The 20,668-nt window shown below is 46.3% G+C and overlaps 1 protein-coding gene across 1 annotated transcript in view; it reads right to left on the reverse strand.

Annotated features, from left to right (window-relative positions):
• NRG2 (neuregulin 2) overlaps positions 1–20,668 on the reverse strand; it is a 251,860-nt gene that overhangs the window by 18,514 nt on the left and 212,678 nt on the right. The window contains 2 exon segments of the mRNA XM_043989275.1: positions 4,012–4,070; positions 12,090–12,210. Of these exon segments, the coding sequence (XP_043845210.1) occupies positions 4,012–4,070; positions 12,090–12,210 (180 nt within the window).

Consider the following 20,668-nt stretch of genomic DNA (forward strand, 5'->3'; position numbering starts at 1 on the left):
GGGAAAAGGCTGCAGCTCACATCACTTTTCACCCTGGCCTTCCAGGGTCTGAGGTTCTCAGAGTTAGAGCTGGAAGGGATTTTGGAGGGCATGGGATCAAAGTTATCTGCTCCAATCCCTCCATTTTACAGATATGGAAATGAAGGCTCAGAGAAGTCCTAGAATCATAAAATCATAGATTTGATAGCTGGTAGGGACCATAAAGATGAACAGTTCAACCCCTTCATTTTATAGATGAGGAAACTGAAGCTTAGAGAGGGCAAGTGACTTGCCCACAGTCACACAGCTAGTGTCTGTCAGAATTTGAACCCAGGTCTTCTTATCCACTATACCATGTTGTAAAAGAAAGGATATGGGCATTGGGCACCTTAACTGCTTGCCAAGTGACCATTGCAAGGTCATGATAATTCAATAATGTAATTGATAATCAAATGAGTTAGTGACAGCATTTTGAAAGGTGTAAGTCAAGGCACCAAAGGTAAAATAGAATTATCTATTACTAATTAACCCTTTACTCCCTACAAGCAACCTAGACAATAAGCTCCAGTTCCTAAATGCCCTGGTTTTAATTCTGGAAGTGTTTATTAGGGGAAGGATGGGTAGATGAGGGCAATGGTGGAGAGTGGTCCAGTGTTTTTGCTGGATCTGAGGTTTACTGATTAAACAAACAAAAAAGCTCGGGATCTTGCTGAAGCATCTCCCTTAGCTTCAGGTGATAACCAGATCCCTAAAAAAATGCCCTCTATTGATAAGCATTGTTCCTGCCAAGAACAGTCTATTGATAAGCATTGTTCCTGCCAAGAACAGACTGGACCCCCAACTGACCCAATGAGAGCAGTCCAGCCCTGATAGAGAATCTCCTCTTGGATATAACGGATGATCACTTGGCCTTTACGTAGAGAAGGGGGGCTCAGGACTCATCTCATGTTTGGACAGCTCTCATCCTTGGGAAGGTTTTCCCAACATCAAGCCCATTCCCTGCTGGCTCCTAGTTCTGTTCTTTGAGGGCCACATCTAATCCATGTCCATCAAATCCTTGAAAAAGCCCTCCTACCCTCTCTGAGTCTATTCTAGGTTAACCTTCCCCTTCTCCTTAACAGAGCTTCAAATAGCATGATCTTGAAGACCCTTACCATTCTTTTTGTTTTGTTTTGTTTGCAGGGCAATGAGGGTTAAGTGACTTGCCCAAGGTCACACAGCTAGTAAGTGTCAAGTGTCTGAGGTCGGATTTGAACTCAGGTCCTTCTGAATCCAGGGCCGGTGCTTTATCCACTGTGCCACCTAGCTGCCCCCTACCCTTATCATCCTGATCGCTCTCCTCTGAACACCCCAGCTTGTCAATATCATTCCCAAACTCTGCTACCCAGAACTCAACGCAAGACTCTATACATGATCATCTCTGCTCTATAGCCCAGTGTTCTGCACATTATATCTCTCTAAGGACAGCCAAATGTTGCATTATTTTTTTTGGTTGCCATGTTCTACTTTAGACTCCTACTGAATTGACAGGCCCCTAAAACCCAAGATCATTTTCATATAGCATGTCTAGTCTACCCCCATCTTCCCTTTTTTGTACTTGGGTTCAAAAAGCTCAGCTTTCAAGTAGAGGACTTTGTGAAATTGCAGTATTTATATCTATTAAATTTAATACATGTAGAAGTCATATGTAACATGATTTGTGACATTTAATATTTTCATTATTTACTAAATCAATAAATTAAATTAATTAGATTAATAAATATTTATTTATTAAATTTCATTATTATTAGAGTTGCCCCATCATTGAGCCTACTGAGGTATTTTTTGGATCCTGACTGTCATCTGTCTCTCCCAGACTGATAACATCTGCAAATCTGATAAGTATGTCATTTAAGGCTTTATCCAAATCATTAATAAAAATGTTAAATAATACTGAACTAAGCATCCCTAAAGCATTGCACTTGACACCTCCCCACAAGCTCACATCCTACCATTAATAGTTACTCTTTGGGTTGGTCCACAAAGAGTTAGCCTGTAACAGAGAGTCTTGATTCCAACACCCTTACCCTGACCCGAAGGGCTGCCACTTAATGAGCTGATCGGTCTGGAAGATAGTTGTTCTAAAAAGTTCCCAAGCTATTCTGAGGAATAAAAAAGAAATATGGCTTCCTTCTCTTCGTCTCATGTCTCTAGATCATCTAGATCAGGGGAGAGTATGTTCCCCAGTTCTCCTATCTCCAAATTCCTGCATGTTCCTGGCATTCAATCCTCAGAGAGGTCTGAGATACTAAGACATTCTTTTCCACCAGACAATCTTGCCCAGTTGTGGCTAGGATCTCCCTCTAAACCAACACAGGCCTTTTGGAGAGTGGTTCAGCACACGGTCATCATTTCTATTCTCTGGGGCCTTTAGCCCTACCACCTTCGAGGAGCTGTGAAGACAAACCTCTGCAGAGATTCCTCAGGGCAATGCCAGGGCTGGTCTTACTCAGAGGTGCCAAGGTCACCTTGCACCTCAGTCTCTCCCACACTGCCTTACAGTGTCTGAAATTCCATTATTATCCTCTCTGGACAGATAGTCCTTGGAGAGGTAACACATTAGGTTCACTTATCCCTTTTTTTTTTTTTTTTTGCAGGGCAATGGGGGTTAAGTGACTTGCCCAGGGTCACGCAGCTAGTAAGTGTTAAGTGTCTGAGGCCAGATTTGAACTCAGGTACTCCTGAATCCAGGGCCGGTGCTCTATCCACTGTGCCACCTAGCTGCCCCTCACTTATCCCTTTTGATGGATAAATTCATTAGAAGCTTTCCTTCCATGATAGGAGAGACCAAGGAAGCAAGAGGCACACTGGGCCTGGAGTGAGGGATGAAAGGTGAAGAAAAGAATGTACATGGGAAGGGGCACTATGAGAGGAGGAGAGGGTACTGAAAACAAATCTCCCTGATTTTGCAATGAGGCAAGTCCCATTCTCTCCCTTGTTTGTTACTGAGTCAAATAGTTTTTCTGCTTTTAGTCCATCTCCACCTGGTGGCTGAAGAGAGAATTCACCCACAGTGCCAAAACTCCTAAGCAATGTTGGCCCTTGGGCTCAGATTTTTCTGCAAACCATGGAAAGAATAAAGTTCTTCATTTGAGAGAAAGGAAATGGAAGATAGTGCTGTTTGGGGTTTCTCCCCAGAGATACTGCTAGAAACTTATCATCTAGCCCAGGGGTTCTTAACCTTTTTTGTGTCATGGGCCTCTCTGGAAATCTGGGGAAGTCTATGGACCCTTTCTCAGAATAATATTTTTAAGTAATTGAAGAAAATGCTAAATTTCAGTTGGAGGTAAGTGAAAATAAAATGTTGTTTTCTCCTCCCCCCCCCATTCCAATTTCAAAGTCTCTGGAAACCTATCTGAACCTATCAGGTTCAGAAGATCTAGCCTGTAAGATAGACCTCCTTCAGCTTTCAGTTCTATTCCTCTCACATACATGTGGACCCATGTACTCTCACTAAGGTCCCTTCGGTGAAAATGTCTACGGATTATGTAGAAAACCCTACTCTAGGTGGTCATAATCTCCGGGACTTCCCTTCTCATAAGTGATGTTCAGGCCAGAGTAGAGGCTTTCAAACAGCCCTTACACACTCAGTCCTCCCTGCCCACTGGCCTTGTACCCTGGGATCTAGAGAAAGTTGCTCAAGGCTTCTCTGTTTCTTATTTAGGCAGAGCCTCCTAATTTCAGGGGAGTGTTGAGGTCAGAAGTGGGTAGGTGAGGAGGGATCATGTCTGTCGGGACCATGAAGAACATGAGGTTATTCCCCATTTGAGATAGGAGGGAGGATCAGCAGTGTGAGGAGTGGTGAGGGGCGCGTTTTTGGTCTTTTAAAAGAATTCCTGTGGGTTCTGAGCATTTACAGGAACCCAAGATACTTGCCTGCTCCCTCCCCTCTCCCCCATAAAAGTATGCCTCTGACTTCCTAAATAAGGTCCCCTCCCTCCCACAAGGGCGACAGTCACCAGGGAAGAAAAGAAATAGAAGAAAGAGACATACTGGAGAAGTTGACCATTGCGAACTGCTGACACCTGTCCCCGGTGTATCCCACAGGACACCTAACAAAAGAAAGAAAACCAGAAAGAGAGAACCAGGATAGCAAGACATGGGCATCTCAGCAGCCCTGCATGGCTCCTGCCCATGCCAGCTCCAATCCTTGCCAACGTTACCACTTGTCCTGGCCTCACCACTCTATCCCCTTACCTGCAACCCTAATCTTTCAACCCAAGAATTAGGCCAAAAATGAAAAACAAAAACTAAAAAAAAACAAAACTTAAAAAAAACAAAAACAAAAGAAACCAACAAAACAAGGCAAAAAAAACCGAAACAGAAACAAACAAACAAAAAGAAAACAACAACAACAAAAAAAACAGCCAAAGATCATAACAACCAACACCCCTGGTCCTAGTACCCTACATGGAGGCGGGGGAGGGGTGGAGCTGCACCCAGGAGCTTTCTAAGGGAAGGGGGGGACTTTTGTTTGTGTCTTCAAACATACTTTGCTTAGGATCTGGCATGTACAATCGCAAAGGCAGTTTCTCCAAACATCTCTGTCCGAAGAATCCGTTTGGACATCTGGAGAAGGAAAAGGGGACAAATCACAGAACAAACCGGAATCATCCACGAGGCTAAGGTTAGAAATCAAAGTGCATAGTGATGAATGAGAAAAATCAAGTTAGGCACTCGGTGTCACACCTGCAGCAAAGGGGGCCGGGGAGGGGGGAGAGAGAGGAGGGAAGTTGGGGGTGGGGAAGGGGTCTGGTGGATGATTGAAATTTCATTTTCCATCCTGCTAACAGAGGCCTCTGTGTCATCCTATTACAGAAGAGATTGCTGCTCTGGGCTTTCCTGAAACTTTCCTGGGGGGTCTGGGAGTTGGGGATGGGTAGGGGGACTGGCTTGGTGACATTCATGAACTGGTAGGTGTATCAGGGGCCGGGGCCTCAGGAAATGCCAGAAGTGTGAGGGCAGCAGCATCCCTTTGCCTCTTGTTTTATCCCCCTCCTTATGAAGCTGATCTAAGAATGGGGGGGTGGTCTCTTTACCTGGAATGGCTTCTAAAAGAAATTTCCAGAGCCAGTGGCTGTAGGAACAGTTGAGTCTGGGAGAAGGGAAGTAGGAGAGCTGATGAAAAAGTGCCCTCAGTTGGCCAGCCCAAATAGAGTCACCTTGTGCTTCCTTGGGGGTGTTCTCTTTGTGATCTGCCATTGACCCTGCAGAACTGGTTGGCCATGGGCCAATGGGGAATGGGAATGGGCTTGTCCTAGACCTGCAGGAATAGAGGGTCACTGGAAGGGCTGGGCAAGCCCTTAACCTGCTGGCCTTCTTAGAAACCCGGCCTTTGCTTTCTTCACCCATATCCTTGCCTCCCTCTGTTCTAGTTCACTTTTCTCTCTGGTGGTGCCCCAGCAGCTCCCCTCTGACTCCTCCATGGCCACACCTTCTTCCTAAAACGATTTTCTGCTCTCTGGCTGCTACTTCCTACCCCTCTGACTGGAGACTCCATCCTTACAGGTTTTAAAGGGATGGTCACATTCCTTTGATTTCTTATCCTGTGGCTCTCAGAAAGTCTGGGAGCACACTAGGATGCTGGGAATCCTAGCTGTACTTTCTCCCTGACCAAGGGGTCATACACCCTTTATCTTCTTTCATCTTGGATCAGCCCAACTTTGCCCTGGGACCTGAGCCTTGCAAGATCACGGTCTTCACGTTTTAGCTTATGTTTATGTTAATAGTAACAGGCTATTAGTCCAACATTAGCCAGAGGACCTGGAAAATGTCTCGTTTCAAACAAGCAAGCCTCTGAGGGGCGAGTATACCTTTGATTTTGTGGCAGACAGGCCGGCTAAGTTACACCGAGGATGTTCTAGTGTTTTGGTTTATTCTAACCATTATCCAATTATCGGGCCCTTCAGGCTCTGGTGCAGATCCAAACAGAAAGCCTTGAAGCCAGCCCAGCTAAAAAGATGGGGGGTCTCCCTCAGGCCATGAATAACAGTTAGCAAGGCTGGAGAAGGGACCTACTGTGTTCCTCCAGGATGTCCAATGGACAGGCATTCAAACACTTGCTGTTAGGCCTACCCTTGTGGACAGGGGAAGCAGATGAGTGAGTAAAAAGAGTCAGAGTATATGGGATCAATTATGATCCTTTGTATTTGAATCTTCAATCCTATCAAACCCGAGGCCTCAAAACACTTTGGAGTTGGTCCCAATTCTACAATGCCCTCCTCTGCTCCCAGGGGGTGGCTGTGACAGGGATATTCCCCGTCACCTCAGAGTGATAATCAAGGATTCCTCATGGTCATGGCAATGGTATGGGGAACCTGAGGAAGGAAACTCTGGCCTGGTATCTATGGACGTATCACAGAATGTGAGAGCTGCCAAGAGGCCTGAAACATGACTCCTCCTAGGACATATCTGAAGAGCAATCATTAATCAGGCCTCTGCTTGACCCCCTCTGGAGGTTGTCCTAGAATTGCACATATTGAACCCCAATCTGCCTTTTTAGAAGGAAATTCTGCCAAATGATCTTACCTAGCTCTGGCCTCTGTAGCCAAATAGCATCCCTCTTCTACATAACACCCTTTAAAATACCTGAATCATGCCTTAACTAAGTCTCCCTTCTTCTTCTTGAGGTTAAGTATCCAGTGACTTCAAATGATCCTTCCATGAAAAAGAGGGAAGAGAAAAAGGAGCCATTTCCTTCTAGGACACTGGCTCTCATCATCTGCCGTTTTCCTTGGACAGTCTATACCAATAATAGTATTTAAACATTCACCAGACCCCAAATAAAGAACTGGAGTATTTTATTAGGATCCTGGGGTGGGGGTGAGGGAGCTGGGTGGGGTATATGTCTGTGGCCTAACCTCTACCTAAGACCAAGACCAGGGCATGCCAGTCCCATGATAATGTGAATAATAAGAAGAAATAAGCTCTAGGTTGGGGAGGGAGGAGGGAATTCCTATTCAAATGTGGATTTCTACTTTGTTCAGGGGCCATGGAGTACCATATAGTATAGCAGCAGATTGTAGCACCCACCCCCTTCCTCCCAAGGACATCGGTTCTAAGTATGTAATGATCAGCTGGTCAGAGAGATGCCTACCTGGGTTGGGGAATGGGTGTGTGTGTTTGTGTGTGTGTGTGTGTTTGTGTGTTTGTGTGTGTGTGTGTGTGTGTGTGTGTGTGGTGGGGATTAGTTAGGGAGGTCCCAGGTGCTGCATATCTGTAGTGACAGAGAGGTTGCTATTATATTCACTGGGGTTTAGTGGAGCGAGGAAATGGAGGACCTGAGTTCTGATCCCACCATGGGCTGGCTCCAAACCCTTCCTTTCCCCCCACCTCCCCATGCCTCAGTTTCTCCTTTTGGTAGCCTGGGGATAATGCCACATGTGCCGCTCTCCCCTTGGGGAGAGGGGAATAGAGTGGAAGGATGGATTAATGAGAGCCCACACCACAGGCATGATGAATGGGGAGGGGCAGTAACAAGGGGATGAGTGAACAAGAGGGTGTGTTTTGGGGGAGGTGATCCATGGCAGCTGAGCAGGCAGTAAGGATAACACAGTGAGGGAGTACTAGGGTTGGGAGGTAGGGCAGGAAGAACAGACACAAGTTATGGGAAAAGGCAGGAATGAGCCAATGGTAGTGGTGATGGGGACATGCTGCTAGTATGTGCATAGGGCTGAGAAAAGAGCCTTGTTCTGTCATCATCCCCTGAACCAGTCCCCGAGATGCATGCACCAACTGTGCTCTACAAAAAAAACACGGAGAGAAGAGGAGAAAGCAGCAAGAGCAAGTGCGGAGGCCCTCGTCTAATGCAAAAGGGACACAAGGAACTTGTCTGAACCCACATTTGCAAATTTCCCTAACTCTGGATTTTTAAAGCAAGATTCAATACCAATGACAATGTTTCTTTCCATCTGACTTTTTGGGGGGGTTCTAAATGCTATAAAAATGGGGGGAGGGAGCTTGTGTACACTCCAGAGTTCCCCATTGTGCTCTGAACCAATATAAAACCTAGGTAAGAGAACCAGGATGGAAACCTGACTGCCGTATCAACACAAATGAAAATGGCCTGTCTCATTTCATTATCCAAGCTGAGCAAAATGCAAAAAACAAAATAAACAAACAGCACAAATGGCAAGACGTGAGTTCAATTTCCTGAATTCTTCAAATCTAAGTTCTATCCAGGTGCCGTTAGTCACCCCAGAGGCTGCTCATCCTTCCCTCCCAGACAGCCCTCCTCCCACGTCCACCCCCAGAGTGGTCTCTGGGCTCTGCCCTGTGACCACCTCCACCCAAACCCCCAAGTAGAGCAGTGTGGCCTCATTCCTCTGCCCAGAGGACTGACTATGAACAGCATAGTCCTAAGGATGGATTTTGATGTTCAAGGATTCCTTCCATCCATGTGAGCAGCCCAAGCTCCCCACCCCCAGCTAGGGCAGGCCAGGGCTAGGTCAGAGAGAGAGCCAGCCTGGTTGTATGCAGTGAATGGCCCATTTGGTTGGACTGGGCAGGGAGGTGTCTGAAAAATCTCCTTATTCCAAATCATGCAGCTTGGTGGGGCTGAGTGTAAGGTGAGGAGGCATGAGCTGACCTTTATCTATAAGGTGGCATGGGGTGGAGGGAGCTGAGGTCTTGAGATTCTATAGAATTAATCCTAATTCCCCCAGGTCTGGCATCTGAAACACTGCCCATGGGCTAGGGGTGAGGGTGGGGAGGGGAAATGCTGACCTGGGGTAAGGAGAGGATGCCTGATCTCCAACCCACTCTGTCTTAGCCTGAATACTTTAGGGAACGTGGTGTTAGAATCCTTATAGACTCCATGCCCTTCACTCCTTGGACCAATTCTTTTCCACAGCTTTGGCCATTCCAACCTACAAACAAAATCAAAGGGACTCATCTTGCCCCCTGGGTCTCCCTAGACTTTAGTATGAGGGGTGGGGGAGGGTTTGGGGGAAATGAGAAAGAGACTAGATACCTGCCCCAGGTGGCTTCACCTGTCTAAAGGGCAAGGATTGGGTTCCTATGAACTCTTCCACATCCCTTCCAGGTTAAGAGTTGAAATGTCCCAAGGACAAGGCATTAGAGGTGTGGGACTGCTTTTTACCCAGTCTCTGTGCAATATTGTATCTTTTTGACGGAGCCCTACTACTGCTCAGCTTCTTGGCCCCCAGAGCATAGGCTAAGCATCCTGGTGGGTGTCTCTATCACATTCACTCCAAAGAGCTCAGAGTATGGCAAACTTGAACATTTTTAGCCAGGAAGCCTCCCTCCTCCCTCCTCCAAAGCATCCCATCACTACTGCCACAGCTAGCATTTACCCACTGGCTTGGAGAAAGGAAAAAAGGCGGAGCCTCGGTTCAGGGCTTGACACTGTTGTCTCTGTCTAGCACTAATGAGAAGAGACCAGACTTCTTGGTCACTGATATTTCAAGACAAGGCTCAGCCAGCCTTTTGGGTCATGACCTTCAGGGGGTAGGCAAGTCCCCCGGGGAGCCTCACGAATCTGGTTCAGGTGAAGAAGCCAAGCTTCTCTGTTCCCAAAGCATCTTCCAGAGTTTAATTTCCCTGTCCAACCCCTAACCTACTCCTACTTTATACCATAGTCTGAAATGAACACTGATTCCATTGCTCTCTCCCTTCATCTGGGTTTCTTCCTTCCAAGATACCCTGATAATCTGGGGACAGGAGGTTTGGGACCTTCCCCTTAAGCTGTCTTTCTATTCCTGATGGGAAACAACATTCCAGAGAGTGCTGTAACCAGGGAAATCTTTGTTCTAGAATCAGGTGGGCTGGGACCATGGGTTCCTAAGGATCAGCCCAACATGTTTTCTTCTGACCATAAACTGGTTAAGTGAAATTTGAAAGGGAAGAGGTATCAGAACGGGTCTTGCATTCAAAACCTTAAGAAATCAGGGTCAAAATTCACTCCAGAGAATAAGTGGTCCAAGGGCTTCTGGTGTGAGAGACTGCTCCACAGTGCACATCTCCAACAGGCCAAGAACCACCCTGAGTAGTTGCTTGTCAAACCACTCCATGTGCTGGCAGCTCGGTCCTAACAATAATAATAGCTAGTATTTATGTAGTGCCTCCTATGTGCGGGGCACTGTGCTAATCACTTTATAAATATTATTTCATTTGATCCTCACAACCACCCTAGGAAGTAGGTGCACTATTATTATTATTATCCCCATTTTGCAGTTGATGAAACTGAGACCAACAGAGATTAAGTGACTTGGCTAGGGTCACATATTTAGTAAGTATCTGAGGCTGGATTGGAACTCAGGTCTTCCTGACTCCAGGCTCACTGGTCTATTCACTGTGCCTCCTTAGAAGTATGTATGGGGGGCGGGGGAGAATGGGACAAAACCTCTTATTAAGACAAGGAGATAGTAGGGTTCCCTTTAGAACTTGCCTTCGTGTGTACTTGTCCTGACAGGCTCTTCCCCAGGCAAAATATCTTTTTTCTTGGATGGTGGCCACTTGTTCTTGGGGAGCATAGATCAATTTAGATCTAAGTCTGGGAGCTATAGTTGGGGTGGGGGAAGCGAAGATACCACCTTAACCTTCCTGTGAGAGGCCTCGGTGGCATGAATTTAAATCATGGGCCACATTTCTCTCTTTCTTACCACACTTTTTTTTTTAGTGAGGCAATTGGAGTTAAGTGACTTGCCTAGGGTCACACAGCTAGTAAATATCAAGTGTCTGAGTCCAGATTGGAACTCAGGTACTCCTGACTCCAGGGCTGGTGCTCTATCTACTGTGCCACCTCTTACCACACTTTTGATGCCCCTGTCCAGATGTTCCAAATGTGGTTAGAATTCCCATTGTCAAACTTGGACCCCTCATCAGGTACCTAAGGCTAGGTTGCTATGAAACTCAGGCCTCTTATTTACTCTCTGGGCTATCACGCTCTGAGCCTCAGCCAAACTACTAAGTAAGGTGTTGGAGGACTAGCTTTTCAGCCAAGCTCTTCCTCTGATGTATTTGGCCTCCCCCCTCCAAATAAAAGGCCTCCCTGTTTCTGGGCCTCGGTGACTTGCCGATCCATCCCTGGGCTGACTGGTGCTATGAGCTCCTTGGAGATCAGTGTTTGAGAGACACCCTGTGCTGGGGCTAGTGTTGTCCATCCAGAAAAGAGGACAAGAGCCAGGAAAGCCAGTCGAGGATGAGGCTAGGGAGGGGCAAGGCTCAGGTCATGGACTGAGTCCTTTTCCTTTTCCTCTTTCTCAGCATCCCTATTTTCCCATTCAAAAGGCAGCTCTTTCTCTCTTTCATGAAATATCCAGGTCAGTTTCCAATATGACTCGGGTCCTGGTGGGAGGCTGACTCTACCAACCCTTGGTCCTTTTGTCCCATCCCACAACATACCGACTAGGGTAGGGGTGCAGTGATAAGGGTCGAGTGACTCTGTGATTATTAGGCCACTTTCCCTCCCCTCCCCTTGCAGTGAATTCAGGGCGAGGGACCCATCCTCCAGCAGGTAAACTGCCAGGAGATGCACATTTTGGCTCCCAGAACTCTCCCTGCTCCTTCACTTCTGTGCTGATGCCTCCCTCTTCACCTCTAGGGAGAGAGACACCCTAGGGCTTATCAGACACTCAGCAAGAGCAAAAGGCAACAGAGATGCTGAGATAGAGAGACAGAAAGAGAAAGAGAGTTATATAGAGGAAGAAACTTCCCACATAGGGAACCAAGGGGCAGTTCTATGGGGAATGCCCTATTGAATAGAAACCAGTGGAAGAGGAATTCGGGGAGGGAGGGAAGGAAAGGGAAACAGGGACTCCAGGAGCCCTGAGACCCACATGTGACACAGACATCTCCCCAAGCTTCCAGGAGGAATCTTTGGCTGGGTGCAAAGGGACCAAGGGATGAATCAAACCTACCTCTGAATCCCCACCATGGACATACCAACAACTGCTCTGAGCTGACCCTCAGCAGGGAGGGTGAGGAAGCCCTTAGGGCTTGCCCAGACCACTTTTGGAGACCCTCCCTTCAGTACCCACTACACAAGCTCCTGGCCTCCCTTCCCCTCCCTCCACTCCCCCCTCAGTGCCCAGGCACCAGCGCTCACTTACTTGCAGGACAGCTGATTGATGCCCTCTATGTAGTAGCAGACCCCACCGTTGACACAGTATGACTTGGCCGTCTCATTGCATTTCCGAGCATGCCCAGACCATGATGAGAGGGTGGTGGCCACTGGAAAGAGGAGAAATATATAGAATGACACATTGTTACTCTAGCTCCCCTTCAGAATGCATCAACTTAGGGGCTAGCTAGGGGTAGGGATAAGGAAGAAAAAAAACACCATTTATATAAAAACACCTACTATGTGTCAAGCACTGTGCTAAATGCTTTACAAATATTATCTCCTTTGATCTTCATAACAACCTTGGGGGTAGGTGCTATTATGCCACTCTGGGCAGATCACTTAACCACTGTCTGTCTCAGTTTCCCCATCTGTCAAATGAGAGGGTTGACTTCATAATGCGTAAGAGAGGGGTTGGAGGGAGGGAGAGAAGTTGGAACTGAAAATAAAAAGATCCTCCCATTCTCATCCCTCCATTTACACTTGAGGAAACTGAGGCAGGATTCACACAACTACAGTATATGTTAAAGGCAGGACACTCCAAGGCCAGGTCTTTGATTACTATGCCCCACTGATTCTCCACCACCTCTTTACTTGGTGATATACTTTCCCTTTATTCCCTACAGAGTCCTGTGTCATAGGACTGTAGATTTAGGGCTAGAAAGGGCCTTGGATGTCATCTCCAGGCAGTTGGGTGGAATAGTAGATAGAGCACTGTCCCTGGAGTCAGGAAGACCAGAGTTCAAATTTAACCTCAGACTCTTAGTAGTTGTGTGGTCCTGGGCTAGTTTCTTAATATCTATCTGCCTCAGTTTCTTTATCTGCAAAATGGGGATAAAGATGCACCTACCTTCTAGGGTTGGTATGAAGATCAAAAGATAACCCACATAAAGCACTTTGCAAACCTTAAAGTGCTATATAAATTCCAGCTACTATCATTATTTTTATTGCTTTTGTTGTTCAGCTGTTTCAATGGTGTCTGGCTATTTGTGAACCCATTTGGAGTTTTCTTGGCAGAGATACTAGAGTGGTTTGGCTTGCCATTTCCTTCTCCAGCTCATTCCACAGATGAGGAAACTGAGGCAAACAGGGTGAAGTGACTTGTTCAGGGTCACAAAGTTAGTGTCTGCACCTGGATTTGAACTCATAAAGATGAGTCTTCAGGACTGGTGCTCTATCCACTTGGCAACCTAGTCACCCCACTATTGTTATTACTTTATTATTATCATCCTCATTTAATCCAACCAACTCATTTTACACAGTAGAAAACTGCTTCCCAGAGAAGTTAAAGGACTTGTCTAAGTTCACAGCGGAAGTCAGTGGCAGAACCAGGAACCAACCTCAGGTTCCCTGACTCCAAACCTAGTGTGCTGCCCAGTACACCACAATGCCTCCTGTTAAAACCGTAGCTGGATGGGGCAGCTAGGTGGCGCAGTGGATAAAGCACCGGCCCTGGATTCAGGAGGACCTGAGTTCAAATCCAGCCTCAGACACTTGACACTTACTAGCTGTGTGACCCTGGGCAAGTCACTTAACCCCCATTGCCCCACAAAAAAAAAAAAAAAAAACTGTAGCTGGGCCAAAAAACCACACCCGACCAGCCTTCCCAATCAAAAGCACCTTAACTCCTCAGCATTCCCAAGGGGCCCCAAATATATAAACAGGGCCTACGTGTGCTTCCTTTTTTATGATGGGGGAAGAGGTTCTCAGATTACCTACAAGAGAATCTTGTATCTCATTCTCATCCCCCAACCTGGTCCTTCTCTCACAGAACTTTGTGTTACCACCTGGGGAAGAGGCAGCAAACTCAGAAGCCCCAGCTTGGTGGCCCTTGGGGCAAGTGTGAGCATTTTTTCTCTAGTTCTCTCACCCAGTTCCGTGGAAAGTTTCCCCAGAGTGCCTTTAAGGGATCACACTGGTAATGAAACTATTCCCTCTGAAGTCCAGCTCTTCAAAGTCCACCTTCCCAGAGAGTATTCAGGTGAGCTCCACAGGTAAAGCCAGAGATAGTAAAATGAGGTTATCTCAGGATACGGGAGGTGGGCATCTAAGAACAAGGCTCATTAACATTAACAAGCCTGTTAGGTTCATTCTGATCAAAGCAGGCCAGGGGCACCAGGGGAATGGGAACTTAGTAGAAGATAGGGGCGGGGTGCTAGTAGGAGACCAAGGTCTAGGATCAACATGCCCAAAGTCTGGGATTAGCAATCCATTTGCTAAAGCCAATTTCTTGGGGAGATGCTTCTCAACATCTCCCTCTCTCCCCAAACAGAAATGGTTCATCCACGAAAGAAACTACTTTCTTATCAGCACCTCTTCTTCTAAGGGGTTTTTATCCTTGGCACATTCTCCTCCCTTTCCCCTGGCCCAATCTTCCTTGGCCCTCCAGCATCATTTGATATAGGCCTACACCAGCCTAGGCCATAAATCATGAGGCTCCAGGGAGGCCCAGAGCAGAGACAGGAACTCAAAGGGGAGGGAGAAAGGGCCAGCTGTGATAGGAAAACAGGCTGAGGGGAATATTTGGTTTTTAATACATCTTTGTCCAGGATATACATCTTACTTTAACAGAAGGATGTAGAGAAATAGCCTTCCAAACTAAAGCATCATCCCTAGATGCTTGAGATTGAGGTCAGGGGGCATGCAGAAAGTCAACATGCAGCTAAGAATCTCTCAATCTCTCTCCTCTCTCTGTCTCTTTCCTCCTCCCTCCCTCTTTCTCTTTCCCTTCTTCCCCTTTCTCTCCCTTCTTTCTCCCCTCCTTCCCTCTCTCCCTTCTTTCCCTTTCTCTTTCTCTCTCCCTCTCCCTCTCTCTCTCCCCCATCTCTCCCTCCCTTTGACCTCTCTTTTGCTTTCCTTCCCTCCCCTTCTATCTACCCCTCCCCCCATAGACACGTACACACATTCTCGTCATGGCCAACAGTGGAAGAATCGACAAGGAGCAAGCTCAGAGAGGGCAGCTGGGAAATCAGCTCATTTCCTATCCAGCTCTCAGGTGCTCTGTGGGCCTGCAAGCTAAACTCTACTTTGGCTTGGTCACTTTCAGTCAGCTAGGGGGTGCTAGATTTCTCCACAGGATGCAGTCCTTGGTTCCTTAGTGTTTAGACATTTGGAGAGATGGATGGACTGAGTGGGCCTGGGAGTATATACATTAGCTTTCAGTCTGTATATGTCTAACAAGCTCATGGATAAAATGTAGCATGTCACTCTCTAGCTTTTGAACCGCTCCCTCTGCACCACGAAGGACCCCAAACCTAGATATGTTTCTATTTTCCACCCCTGAGATCTAGGGATTTCCCCATCCCAATCCTGGCACTCTGCAAGGCTTCTCAGACCAAACTTAGGCATCAGAAACTTGCCCGGGCACATCAATCTGAAGGAGCCCTTTGCCCTGCTAGGCTCTGGTCAAGGGAATCTAAGTCAGTGAGAGCCAGAGGGTGGTGATGAAAAAGCAGAGAAAAAGAAATATTTAGAAATGTCCAAAAAAATTTTTTTTAATTAAAAAAAAGAAACGTCCACCTAAGAATCAGGGATCATAAAACTTCAGTGGGAAGGCTCCTAAAAAGTTGTCTCGTTCAGTCTCGTTCAATCCCCTTGTTTTACAGATGAGGAAATGGAGGTCAGGTGATTTGCCTAGTCACACAGATAGTAAAGTAAGGAGCAGAGTCAGGATTGGAACCTAGGTCTTGACTCCAAATGGGGCAGATAGGTGGTGAACTGGATAGAGTATAAAGCCTGGAGTCAGGAAGACTCATCAACAAGAGTTCAAATTTGGCCTCAGATACACTCTGGCTATGTGACCCTAGCCAAGTCACTGTTTGCCTCAGTTTTCTCATCTGTAAAATGAACTGAAGAAGGGAATGGCAAAGCACTCCAGTATCTCTGCCACGACTGACCACCAACAAAAAAAGCTTGGCTCAAAATGCATTGTTCTTTGCTGATGCTTTTTCCTAGGCTCACAGAATGTTAGAATGAGACTCTAGAAGTTTTCTAGACCAATTTCCTCACCTTATGGATGGGGAAATTCAGGCCCAGAGAGTCAAAGTAACTTGTCCAGTTGAAGTCAAAAAGAGGCCACTGGAGCCCAGATTTCCCAAAATCCTTGTCCAGTGTTATGGGCTGCCAGCTAAATGTCACTTGAAACATCTTAATGGCACAATCTAGGCCATATATGCAAATGATATGCAAATGACAAACAAATACAATACCCTTCCCTCTTCTCCCACTCATATCCACACTCAGTTTCCTAGTCAGAGATCTGGGGAAATGTCTCCGCCACACCTCTTTTGTTAATCTCATTGACAATAGAACCTGCTCTCCCCTCCCTGCATCCCAGTGCTCTGTTATGGCTTCCAGCTGGGCCTGCTGGCTCTGATCTACAGAGTTTACCAGAGAAGAGAGTGGGCTACTACACAAAGGAGTGAAGGGTGGTGTCTGCTCCTCTTAAGAGGTGAAAGTCAAACTTGCAAGGAGCAGACTAAATAGAGTCAGAATCAGGAAGGCTTGAGTACAATATAAAGTCAACAGGCAATAAACATTTATTAAGTACCTACTATGTGCCAGGCACTTGTGCTAAGTGATGGAGTTCAAATCCAGTCTCAGACACTTACTAGCTGTGTGACTCTGGGCAAGTCACTTAACCTCTGTCCACCTCAGTTTCCTCATCAGTCAAATGAAGGGACTGGCTTCTCAATGGGTGGGAGGGGCTGGATGGAGGGAGAGAATTTGGAACTGAAAATAAAAATGATGTTTTTTTAAATGAGGGAGTTAGCCTCAATGACTTCTGAGGTCCTTCCTTTCTAGCTCTAAATTTGGATCCTAGGACTCTTACGGTCCTGGAAGCCTGAGTGTACAAGGCCCGCTGGCTAATTCCAGACACATATGTCCTTTTGCAACCCTACTGAGGGCAAAGCATGTGAGTGGAAATTAGGGGGCTCCACAGTAACTGCTGACCTCACTGGTGAGAGTAGGGAGGGGAGTTGAAGGGAGCCAGCTGAAAAGAGGTGGCTAGGCAAGGTCTTAGGTCACAGAGAATTAGAGGACCTCAGAAAAGGCCCAGCTACAAACACAGAAAGGACTAGGCAATCTGAGCACGAAGGTGATTCAGGCCCACAAGGAGAATCTTGGCTTTTTTTTTTTTTGGCGGGGCAATGACAGTTAAGTGACTTGCCCAGGGTCACACAGCTAGTAAGTGTCAAGTGTCTGAGGCTGGATTTGAACTCAGGTACTCCTGAATCCAGGGCCAGTTCTTTATCCACTGTGCCACCTAGCTGCCCCCTGAGGGTCTTGGCTTTTACTCAAAGGCCTGGGGTGGTTTCCCCTAGGAAAGACAGAACATATTAAGTTGGGCCAGCCCCACAGCAGGGTTTTGCTCAATCTTCTCTAGCACCTAGATCCATGTGAGTGCTATGTCTATGCTAGGGGTCAACAAACTATGGCTGAAAGGCCAAATTCATCCGCGCAAGGAATTGGAGACTTCTGGGGGAAATAAGGATGACAAAAGATCTGGAATTCTGAGGATCCAGATACTTTCAGACCTTGAACCAACAACGGTATCCTCTTCCTGGGGAAATGTCCATAGGTTAGATAAACTCAGAATGAAGAAATAGTGAGTACCAATCAAAGGGATGCTGACTTGACCTGATTTCCCTTGGAGGTTGAGAGTGAAGAGTTATATCCTTTGGGAAAACATGCTGGTGGCTAGACATCAGCCCAAGGAACCCTGTTTCGTACATTCAGGGCCATATTTTGGGCATGACAGACATTAAAACAAGGCGACTCAGGGCAGCTAGATGGCGCAGTGGATAGAGCACCGGCCCTGGAGTCAGGAGTACCTGAGTTCAAATCCAGCCTCAGACACTTAACACTTACTAGCTGTGTGACCCTGGGCAAGTCATTTAACCCTAATTGCCTCACTAAAAAACAAAACAAAACAAAAGAAAAAACAAAACAAAACAAACAAAAAAACAAGGCAACTCTTTATTTCACCTCTACTGGGTGAGTAAGGACACTTTAGAATGAATTCTGGGTCTTAAAAAAATCCATTCCCTCCATAGGCAGGCTAGATGACCTCCCTAGATTCTCTTTGGTCATCACACTGTGATTCAGGCATGTTTTCCTTCTGTTCCTAGCCACACACACAGCTACAAGGCAATTCTATTAAGCAACTATTATGTATCTATGTGCAAGGTACTAGGAAGAAAAAGAATAGTTTTTTGCCTTCCAAGAGCTTACATGAACACAGCTAGGTCTGAAGGGGACAAAGGGTTCTAGAAATATTCAAGAAAGGAGATGATACTAAGAGCCAAGGACAGAGGAGAAGAGACTATAAGAGACTTCATGGAAGAGGCAGCAAGTGAGTTCAGCCTTGAAGGAAGAGAGGGATTCTGAAAGATGTGGCTGAGGAGGGACGGTCTTTTGGACATGGCAGACAGCCCCTGTGAACCACTGAGGCAAATGAAGGAAAGTCTATTTTGGGGATCAGCAAGGAATCCTTAGCTAGAATATAGAGTGTTGGAAGAAGAAAAAGAAAATATAGGGATAGAAAAGTAAGTTGGAGAAACAAAGGAAAGCCTGAAATGCCAGACTAAGGAGCTTTTATTTATTTTATTTTTATTAAGGACTCTTAATGTTTTTGAACTGGGGAGTGAGATGGTTAGACCAGTTTGTCAGCTGGGCAAAGGACTGGCCAGAGAAGGGACAGACCAGTGGCAGACAAATTAGAAGGCAATTATGCTGTTGAAGGACCAAGACTAGAAGAGAGGGACTAAGAATGGAGAGAGATAAAAAAGATATTGCACAGAGGTAAAAAAAAACAAACAGATTTGGCAACTGACTGAATATGAGGATGAGGCTGAGCAAGGTTACAAACCAGGGGACTGAGGATAATGGTTCATTCCTCAGAGAGATGGGAACTCTAGGAGGAAGGGTAGCTTTGGTGGGAAAGATTAGTCTGGTTTTATAGATGTTGAGTCTGAGGTGCTGACAGAACTTCCGGGTGGAGATGTCAAACTCCAGTGGCTTCCTAATACCTCCAGGATTAAATAGAAAATCCTCTGTTTGGCATTTAAAGCTCTTTATAACCTGACCCCTTCCTACCTTTCCAGTTCTCTGACACTTAAGTCACTGCAATGCAGTGACAATGGCCTTCCTACTCTGCTGTTCCTTGAAGACCACCCTCCGTCTCCTTGTTACTGGCTCTCCCACATGGCTAGCATTCTCCCCTTCCTCAAATTCACCTGGTTTCCTTCAAGTATTAGCTAAAATCCCACCTTCTATGAGGAAGGCCTTTCCTCATTCCACTTAATGCCTCTTGAGGGGGAGGGGCGGGCAATGAGGGTTAAGTGACTTGCCCAAGGTCATACAGCTAGTAAGTGTCCAGTGTCTGAGGCCAGATTTGAACTCAAGTCCTCCTGAATCCAGGGCTGGTGCTTTATCCACTGCACCACCTAGCTGCCCTAGTACCTTTCTTCTGATAGTTTTCCAAGTTATCCCAAACATAGCTTATTTCCATGTTGGCTCCCCCACTAAGTGCTGGATCCCCAGCAGTTAGCACAGTGTCTGGCATATAATAAGCACTTAATAACTGCATGATAGGCATTTGGAGACGTAGGACTAGGGTTCAGGAAATGTTATGGCTGCATATATGTGTGTGTATGGGGTGTGTGTGTGTGTGTGTGTGTGTATGTGTGTTTATGTATGTATTTCAGAGTCATCTGCATGGAGATTAGCCTTGAATCAATGGGATAAGGGCACCTAGGAAGAGAGGGTAGAGAGGAGAGAAGAGGGTCTGGGCCTGAGGCACCATCATGCTCAGGGGGTGGGAAGTGAATGATGATCTAGCAAAGGAGCTTGAGAAAGAGTGAACAGACAGGTAGAACTCTATCACGGAGGCCCAGGGAGGAGAGAGTGTCCCAAAGCCGGGAGTGGCTAACAGCAGCTGCAGGAAGGTCAGGGAGGGTGAGGATTGAGAAAAATCCATTAAATTTAGCAATTAGGACACCATCGGTAACCTTTGAGGGAGAAATTTCAACAGACTGTTGTGGTTCGAAGATACATTAAAAAGCACTGAAAAGTGAGTGGGTGGTATAGGGAAATGAAGTAAGCATTTATGTAGTGCCTACTGTGTGCCAGGCACTCTACTGAGCACTTTACAAATATGACCTCATTTGATCCTCACAACAAGAGGTAGGTGCTATCATCACCTCTGTTTTACAGTTGAAGAAACAGAGAGTAAGTGATAAAACTAGTAAGTGCCAGAGGCTGGATTTGAACTCAGGTCAACCTTACCCTAGGCCTGGAATTCTATCTATTATGCCATCTAACTGCCTCTCAAATAGGGAGTATAGACAACTCTTTCTAGGAGTTTAATCAGTTGAAAAGGAAAGGAGATATGAAATGGCAGCTTACCAGGGAGGCAAAATCAAGTGAAAGGTTTTTGCTATTTTGCTTATTTTGGGATTTTTGAACCTAACCTGTGACTTCATTGATATAGGGAATTCCTGGTGAGGAAGATCCTTCCACCATTGTAGATAACCATCTACTCGAAGTCTTAGCAAGTTGAGATGT

Source organism: Dromiciops gliroides, chromosome 2 (assembly GCF_019393635.1).
Source record: "Dromiciops gliroides isolate mDroGli1 chromosome 2, mDroGli1.pri, whole genome shotgun sequence".
NCBI lineage: Eukaryota > Metazoa > Chordata > Mammalia > Microbiotheria > Microbiotheriidae > Dromiciops > Dromiciops gliroides.